The sequence below is a fragment of the Pelecanus crispus genome, chromosome 3 (genome assembly GCF_030463565.1).
Source record: "Pelecanus crispus isolate bPelCri1 chromosome 3, bPelCri1.pri, whole genome shotgun sequence".
NCBI classification, from domain to species: domain Eukaryota; kingdom Metazoa; phylum Chordata; class Aves; order Pelecaniformes; family Pelecanidae; genus Pelecanus; species Pelecanus crispus.
Window position 1 is genome coordinate 11,529,717 of NC_134645.1, and position 8,742 is coordinate 11,538,458.

The following is an 8,742-nucleotide window of genomic DNA, read 5'->3' on the forward strand; positions in this document are numbered from 1 at the left end:
GTTTTTGCACAGTCCTTGAGCCAAATCAGCAGCTGGGAGCAGTCAGCAAAATTCCATTGCAAGCCATGGAGGTATTGCTGATTTACACCAGCAAGAGCTGGCCCCCAGGCGTGTGCAGAAATCCCATAGAAATCAGCGGGAATTGTGCTTGACTAAGGACTAGACAATTTGATTGTACCCCATTAAAGTGAGTGGGAGTTTTGCCATTGATTTCCATGGAACCAGGCTCAGGCCCCGGGTAAGGACGTCAGCACGTGGCCCTATGTTGTGCTACACTACTCCACTTCAGTGCAGAAACAATAATTGCAAAAGAAAAACTTTTTTTTGTCGTCACTGCTGTTCAGTAACCGGCTTTAGCACTGCATTTCAGAAATTGCCTTTCTGTGAGATTTGAAACAAGACTGCAAGTCTTTCTGAATTCCATTCCAATTTGATTATCCAGCACAGGTGGGCTATTTTGATCCAAAAACATGGCTCAATGTCTATTAACCAACAATGTTCTTCATTAGGATAAACAACAGCCCGGTTCATCGGCACAGGAGTGAAGAACTGCATGCGGAAAAGGAACGGGGCAGCCTTCCTACCATAGCTGTGTCCAGAGCCGGCTGTCGCTTCTCCAAACGGATGATGGCACCTGAGCCGGTTTGGAATCTGCAGTCCTAACAAGGTCAGCCAAGTTTTGTAAGCTGAAGATCTCCATTTATCTTTATCGTGTCAATTGCTGAGAGTGTTTCAATACGGTGGTAAAAATCAAAGAGCTGATGTCCATCCACAAATATTCTAAACCGGGGATGCTCACAAAGTATCTCAACCTGTAAAAATAAAATGATGAAGCATATTGTTCATGGTGTAACTGGGAAGTTATTTCACAGAATACGAAGAGCACTCCATTAGCCTTCAAGCAGTGTTGGTGTGGTTACACATTTTGCTACTTATGTGCCACATAACAGCCAGGGCTGAGACCACTTTGCCCCCATGACACCAGTTGCATGGATGTGCTCTTACTTCACAGGGACGTTAACCCGATCTCACACTGTCATGGCGGGAAGGACGCTGGAACCCAGTCCCACTGGCATCAGGGAGGTTTTGCCTCTTGGAATAATGTCAGAAGCAGACTCAAACTGCTAATTACAGGGGGAAGAAATTGTATCTCCAACCCAAAGCTTGCATTCCTTGCTACAGAGTATTTTTTGCTGCAGAACGAGGGGGCAGTTCCCTCTGCAATGCTTTCCACGCTTCTGTTAATTTACTGGAAGGGAGCAAACACAAGAGGAGGGATAGGTTTGCCCTCCCCTCCCACACATACTCACACAGCTGCTGCAAAACTAAAAAGCCTTCACTACTGTGGCTACAGACAGCCCAGGACTCCCTGTTGGACTAGACTCCACACTGGCGCTGCAGTGAGGGAAATAAATGCAGGGCAGGATGGCTTGAATTCAGCTAGACAGTTCGCACGAGGTACAAACAGGATCAGGGAGGTACACAGCTCATCCCTCCTCCTAGAGCCCTGCAGAAATGCTCTGGAAAAGCAACAAAGCCTGGAGCTGAACAGGCTTGGACAGGTTGGGAGACTCCTGATGTTAGGGGTGGCTTGAGAGGGTGCCCTGTAGTTAAGCTTTGCTGGAGCTGCCCTGGCAGGAAGCAGGGATATGAGGGCACAGAATGTGTGCTTCTCGTACAGGCCCTTGGAGACCGCCGGGTCCAGACAGGCTAAGAAGAAAATCTGCAGAGAGGCACATGTAAATCCTGGGTCATTTCAAGAGGCTGGCAGTCTGGAGTGAAGTGCTGCTTCCAGGCACTTGACTCTGCTGCTTTTACAGCATATAAAAACAGGAACGGGGCCAGCGGTAAACTGAGCGAGCCAAAGCCCGACTGACTTAGGGCCAGTGGCAGTGGTAGAAGTGGCAGCAGGCAGTCCAGGAGGGCTTAAGCTCCCAGTGACCTGGTAGCGCACCACGTAACAGGGAAGCGCCCGTGCTGCCGCGTCGCTCCTGTGTCACTGCGGCAGGCACATCCAGCCTTAGGCCTTGTTATGTAAAAGATATGGTTAGCCTCAACACTGCTTACGATCCATTTTTTCAGATCACCCTGGGCCATGCCAGAACAGTAATTGGACTGGATCACAAGTAATTGGCAAGAACACTTAGTAGTCTAATTTAGTCACTGAGAGGGAGACCATCAAAGGTACAAAGTCAATTGGGAGCCTAAATGCCATTCGTGCACTTGGGGGAAAAAAAGAGGGAAAAAAATAGAAGAAAAAGAGTAACTCCTCCCTTTCTACAGTATCTCATGCCAAACATGCAACATTGCTGGCCTCTAACGTCAACTGCCATTAGTGGGACACCCACAAAACATGCTCTGGGTAATTTGTCTGGCTTGTCTGAGGGCCCAGCCGCCACCCACTGCAGCAGGTAGCATAACCCTCTCAGCCAGAGCAGGACCAAGCCTCCAAGCCCTTTCAAGTGCGTTTCCCACACGCACCAAACGGTGTTGCCAGTTCTGATGCGAGAGTTTGTAGAAGCAAGTAGAGCGTAACCAATTCGCAGCAAAACCAGTCATAAACACCCTCTCAAAGCCCAAGCATCTGGGGAGATGGTGAGCTTTTGGGGTTGGGGGAGATTATCTTGGGGGCAAGAAGGATTAAGAGAGTTTGGCAGCTGGTCAGAGCATTGGCATTTAGCAGAGGGGCCAGCGAGGTTTCATAAGAGGGGCGGGGAGGAGGAGGATGGTTTTTCTGGGTCAGCCGCATGGAGAAGGCATGCGGCCTTTTTTCCTCAACGTTGTGAAGCCGCTGAGAGAGAAGCGGCCCTCTGCAGCTGCATACTTTGTTAGTCCTGATTTGCAAAGACATCTTCACATAACCATAAACACTACAGATGGGAATCTGCTTCTAGGTCAATCCAGTCCATCCCTTGCAACACAGCATTTCCACGTACACCATTTTCAAGCGACTACAGATTTAACTTTGACAGGAGATTTAATCCCAGGGTTCAGAAAAGAATACCACTATTGCTTAGCTGTTTAATCTGCTAACACGAAGGGCTACGGTCAACCTGAGCGTAACATCCCTGGAGACAAAGGATGAACAAGATCCTCATTAGCTGCACTAAATTGCAAACACTATGTCCATTAAAAAACCCATCAAAACATACGGCAGTCCCACAGAGTGTTTACATTCTCCAGTAATAACTTGTAATGCACTAATAACACAGAGGTACTTTTTAATTTATAGCTATAAAACTAAGTTCAGGAAGTGCGCTTCATCACGCAGTATTACAACCTCCAGCTTGTCATAGTACCCCGGTGAGGTGTTCATAGCCCCATCTGAACTGCCTGCAGTTGCACGCAGCAGCTGGATCTCCACACAGCTTCTCATCGATACAAACAATCTGGCAAATGATGTCTCAGCCAGAGAAGCACGAGCTACACTGTGATTTCACGAGAGGCAAGTCGTGTTCTGCTGCGACTGATCATATTACGCTTTATGAGATACGGCGCATGCCGCTGTCATCCCGGTACTCACCCTAAAAGGCTGGTCCGGTATGAATGGAAAGTAAGGAATAGACGATTGCTCTTCCCCCCATTCTCCAGCTACACAAGAGTTTCTGACAAACTGTCTGTCTGTAAACACGGCTTTCAGTTCAATAGCTACATCCGCAGGAGGATCTTCTGACTCCCCGCAAGTCAGACTAATGCCAAAGCTGCAACAAAAACAGAACGGCTCTCATTCAGCCAGAAACAAGCAAATAAGCCCCAAATGCCACCCAGTCTCATCCCTCAGCTTATTAAAGCCATTGATGGTATAGCAGCATGGGTGGGTGACAGCTCAGCTCGTTCAGGGAATGCTCCGAAAGCTCAGCAGGGACAAGAACATGGTTATAGCATACATATATGTGTGCATGTGCGTTGTGCATATATGTGTGTATATATATGTATATACATATGCTCTACATGCTCCTTTACTCCCAAGTAAAATGTTGGGAAACAGGATCCCTTAAAGAAATGCCCCCTCTATGGGTCAAAGGAGAAATCAGCACGCTATATTTAAAATGATAAAAATAACCCCTCTCTAGAAAGGAGGGATCCGTGTCTGTGTCTGTGTGTGTGTTCGTGCGTGTGCGTGGGGCCTCCCCCCCTCGCCCCCTCCCCGGGCCCAGCGCCCCCGGGGCGGGCAGCCCCGCCCGGGTGTTACCTCTCGGGGTTGAGGTCCACTATGCCCATAACTAAGATCTTCTTTCCCGGCCTCATTCCTCCTTTGATGTGCCCACAGAAGGGGACGATCTGGAAAGGACAGCGGGGAGGGTGGCGAGGGTCACTCGGCATCAGCAGCGGCCGCCGTGGTGCAGCCAGGTGGGGAGGGGGGGGAAGGGGGAGTAAAGGGTTTTAAAAAAAACCCCAAAAACAAATATCCCCCCCCAAAAAAAAACCCAAAACAAATAAAGGTGATTTACCAGGCGAGGGAAGTACACATCAGCTTGCACCGGGGATCCCAGGGAGTTGTTTAAATGCCCGTCCTCTATTTTCTGCAGGTAAAAAGGAGAGCGCTGAGGCAGGCGGAGCCCCTCCCGGCCCCCCCCGCTCGGCTCCGCAGGTGCCCGCCGAGGGGGCCCTGCGCTGCCCGCCCCCCAAAGCCCCGTCGCGGAGCCCCGGGGAGGGGGCAGCGCGGCACTCACCAGCGCGTCCCGCTCGGCCACGGTCCCCGCCATCTTGTGGAAGCGGCGGCGGCGCTGGGGACGGGGCGGAGGGGGACCGGCGGGGGCGGGGGAGAGGGAGGGAAGGAGGGAGGGAGGGGGGCCGTGTGGCAGAGCCGGTGGCTGAGGGGCTGAGGGGCAGCGGCGGAGCCGGAGCGGTGCCGGTGCAGAAGTAGAAAGGCGAGGAGGAGGAGGAAGAGGAGGAGGAGGAGGGGAGGTGGCCGGCTCTGCCTCGCCCGGCGGGGAGCCCAGCCCCTGGCCCGGGGGCGGGGGGGAGCCGGGCAGGGCGGGGGCTGCCGCCGCTTCCTCCGCTCCGCAGCCTGCCCGGCGGCGGGGCCCGGCCCCAGCGGGGAGACCCCGGCCCGGCGGGCCTGGCCGCGGCCCCGCGGAGGGGGCGGCTGGAGCAGGGGAGGAGGTGGCGGTGGGGGGCGCGGGGTAGGCCCTGGCAGGGCCCGGCCGGCCTGCGGGGGCCCGGGGACCCCTCAGCTGGGGCCTGCAGGTGATGAGTGCGTGGAGAGGGGCTGCAGGGGGGCCCCCAGAGCCATAATTTCAGGGGGCGTCTCGATTTCTGAGCTTGGGCACCCCGGCGAAGAGGCCGAGCCGGGCGTCTTGGGCAACTCCCCTTCTGCAGAGGTGTCGACGCGGCTCAGCCCCCCACCTAAAATGAACCCTCACCCCGCTGCCCTCCGTGCCGGCGCGCCCTGCCCCACGGCATGGGCCGTCGTGGGGTCGAGTCCCCGAGTGGCTGCTTTGGTGGGACACATCTCCCGCGGGAGCGTGGCATGGCCTGGCACGGCGGGCGGCTGCTGAGCGTGCTGCCGGGCGAATTGCAGCCTCTCGGCCAAGCCAGGCGGCAGCTCCTTTGCAAATCCTCCCGGCCAACCTCCTAATGAGACGTGGTAATTGCATTAAGTGGGTCGGCGGCTCGTTAGAGAGCGGGAGCGCCGATTTACGTGCAGTGTGTCCGTAGTTATGCAACATGGCGGTGTCCGTGGGTGTCCCGCTCTGCTGAGAGCACGGCGAAGCGCTGGCCGAGGCTGCCGGCCCTGCTCGGGGCTGCCGGGCAATGCCAGGAATCCCTCACCTTTACCACAGCAGGAGTGACTTGTCCCAGCAAGCATGCTGTAATGATCCTGTTGATGAGTTTAGGGTCCTCAGGGGAGGGGGATTGAGGAAGCTTTCTTCTGGCTTCCTCGCTGCTGGGATTTGGTGGCATGAACATCCCTTTGGCAACGTGACGCAGCGACTGGGCTTGGCCTGCTTTCTGCAGGACCTCGCGCGGGTCGCTTGGTTTTTCATGCCTCTTACCTGCGCGTTGGGCTGGGTTGGTCAATGTCACTGTCCTTCCTCCTCTGAGGCGCTCAGAGGATTAATTACTCATGTTGTGTAAAGTGGAGTGGAAGAAGCTCAGTCACTGCCATATTTAGGGTTTCAATATGACGGTGTGTGTCCATTGGGAAATGTTTGCAATCAGTAGGTGATGCCATTTGAGAAATCACGAGCCACTGAGAGTAAGTAAAGATTGTGCAAGTGTTTAGACGCTTGGTTATTTTTTCAGTAGTGCCCACTAATTTGGGGATGTTTTCATCTCTGGGTGCCTGGCTGGAGATGGCTCATAGAAGCTTATGTTTGTGCGTACAGGTCTGCTGGAAGTCACCTACTGAAGCCATGGCTTCTTCAGTTGTACCAGCACAGCTGGACATGAAGACAGCGTGCATCCCTGTGGCCCAGGCCTCAGTATGGGAAAACCACTGGACCGTTTCCTTCATCCCAGAACGTTGGGTGTCAGCTGTCACTGCATGGAAAAGCACCTTCCTCAAATGCTGCCAGGAGACTGAATTGGTAAACAGTGCAGTAACGTGAAACTGTCGCGCATTAGAAACAGTTGGCTTTTGAGTGGTGAGTTGGGTGCGTTCATAAGCTCACCACACAGAGGAACTGGAGTTAGTTTCATGGTTTTGTCAGCTCCTGTGTGCTGCTCACCTCTGTCCTCACCAGTGCTGATGCCAGCTGCATTATGTTTTTTTTTTCTGTTGGCCTAAGAAAGAACAGAAATCGCCCTGAGCTTTCTATTTAGTGGTGCAGTGTTACATGGTGCCCAAAGAGCTCTTTTCAGAACACATCATCTTTTCCTCTGTTGTACAGGGAGCCACTTTATTGGATAAGATTAAATTTATTGGACATAAAATCAGGCCAGCTGGTCCTTTGTGCTAAAGCATGAATTCTTGTGAGGAGAGAGGTCATCATTATGTCTTTGTTTTGTAGCTGGTTTTAATTGAACTTTTGCATTTCAAAATAATTAAATAGCAAGACTTGGCCATTTGGCTAGCTGCTTTGCCTTCTGTTTGCCTTTTTTGGTGTGTTTTCTGAAAACTAGCACAAACGCAACGTTTGTTTTGTTGGCCGTGGAAAGATTGACTGGAACAACCTGCAGTATGAAGTTATGATGGGGAAGGACATTAATGTGTTTTTAATTGACGATCTGTGCCTTTCTGTTTCTGTGCCACATTCTCCTCTTGCCCAGGAGGGCACTGAAAATCCTGTTTGCACCACAGACAAGGTGAGGCAGCCAGAGCAGGAGCTTTGCCTCTTGTGTGCCGCTGTCCTGCTGGCGTGATGGCTGCTCCTGTGGTTTCTCCCAGGGAGGCGTTCCCAGCAGAAGAGGACTGCCTACCTCTGCACTGCCCAGTGGTCTGTGGAGCAGGGTTGCATTTCTGGGCAGCACTGTGCCTCCCTACCCATGGAGGAGCTTCCTTGAGATCCAGCTTTTTTTGTGGTTTCCCCTCTGCAAAGGGCTGCAGGGTGAGTGCTGCCAGCTAGGCTCCTGCACTTGTTCTTCTGAAAAACAGAGAGGTCTGAGCCAAATTGGTTCCCTCACCCATGCAGTCCTTGTTAAATCATCTGCACAAAATGTGCCCTGTTCAGTATTTGTATCAGCCTTCTCAACAGGGAAGCTCTTGAGGTTTTGTGCTTGAGGGCCTGAGCTTGCAGACCTTGTGGTAGTAGCTGCAGCAACACGATAAATATTTGTGTTCCACTGAAATAATGCTGAGGTACAAGTTACTGAACTTGACTGGTTGACCAAGTACAAAAAACCTTGTGGGTAGGTACTGTCCTCCGTTTTTGGGTTTGTACAGCCCTTTCCTCAATGGGAACCTGGGATTCTTGAAATACTGAGAATTGCATAAAGATTAAAAAGAAGTGGCATGGTGTGAACACCATTTGGGAACACTTAATGACATGCCCAGCCCAGCCACCAAAGCCATTGCTGAGAACTGGCAAACCCTGAACTTCATCTTAATCCCAGCACCTTGTATCTTGCAGCCACTCCCTTTGATGATTTAAAAAGGTGTATCTAATTCTTAGCCGGCCTTCACCGGAAAGGAATGCAGCGCGATCGCAATTTTGGTGTGGTATAATTACCCTGCTTTTCTTGCCCCATTACCACTGACATTGCTCTCCTCACGCCTGGGTTTATAGGCTGACTTGTACAACCTCTCTGGTTTGTTTTGCTTTTTTAATGAAGTTGGTGAGAAGATGGGAGGTGTTTGCTGGTTTCGTGGAAGCTTCCTTTGGTTTCTGGGTGGCAAGGCACCGAAGTTCTGGTTTTTGTAAGACTCGGAAGAAGCTGAGTAATACGATAAAGGCGAAAGTCTGGGAATAAGTTTGATTCAGTGGTTGGAGCAAAGTATATAATAGTTCAGAGGAATTCCTCCTTTTCAGAATTACTGCAGTAAAACTGCAGTGCTGATAAACAATTATTTGGGTTGGGTGGGGGTCTTTTGACCTTTGTAGCTTTGCCACTGCAAATCCTCAGGCAGAGGTCCGGGAGACCAAACCCAGCCTTGCATAAATTTGCCCTGGGTGGGTGCCCAAGGCAGGGCTTGGGAGAGGATACTGCTGACAATGTGTCGCCAAGGGGCTGGAGAGCAGCGTGGGAGATGTAGGACTTGCCCTCTTGCTGTGTGGGTTCAAAGTGTCCCAAGGACGGATTCCCCTGGCACTGCGTACCAAGTCTAAAGTGCGGGGTGCCAGGTGCCTATGGAAATGT

The 8,742-nt window shown here is 52.1% G+C and overlaps 1 protein-coding gene across 1 annotated transcript; it reads right to left on the reverse strand.

Annotated features, from left to right (window-relative positions):
• Positions 1–514: 514 nt before the first annotated feature.
• LGALSL (galectin like) lies at positions 515–4,706 on the reverse strand. The gene is made up of 5 exons (XM_075707993.1): positions 4,674–4,706; positions 4,452–4,523; positions 4,193–4,281; positions 3,524–3,701; positions 515–812 (listed from the first exon to the last, which is right to left on the reverse strand). The coding sequence occupies exons 1-5, from the start codon at positions 4,704–4,706 to the stop codon at positions 669–671; spliced, it is 516 nt and encodes a 171-aa protein (XP_075564108.1). The 3' UTR covers positions 515–668.
• Positions 4,707–8,742: the final 4,036 nt, after the last annotated feature.

Coding starts and splice junctions, on each gene's coding strand:
- LGALSL (XM_075707993.1), bottom strand. CDS start 4,706: ATGGCGGGGACCGTGGCCGAGCGGGACGCGCTG. Junction 4,524..4,673: donor TGGCCGAGCGGGACGCGCTG/GTGAGTGCCGCG, acceptor TTTTACCTGCAG/AAAATAGAGGACGGGCATTT. Junction 813..3,523: donor TACCGGACCAGCCTTTTAGG/GTGAGTACCGGG, acceptor TTATTTTTACAG/GTTGAGATACTTTGTGAGCA.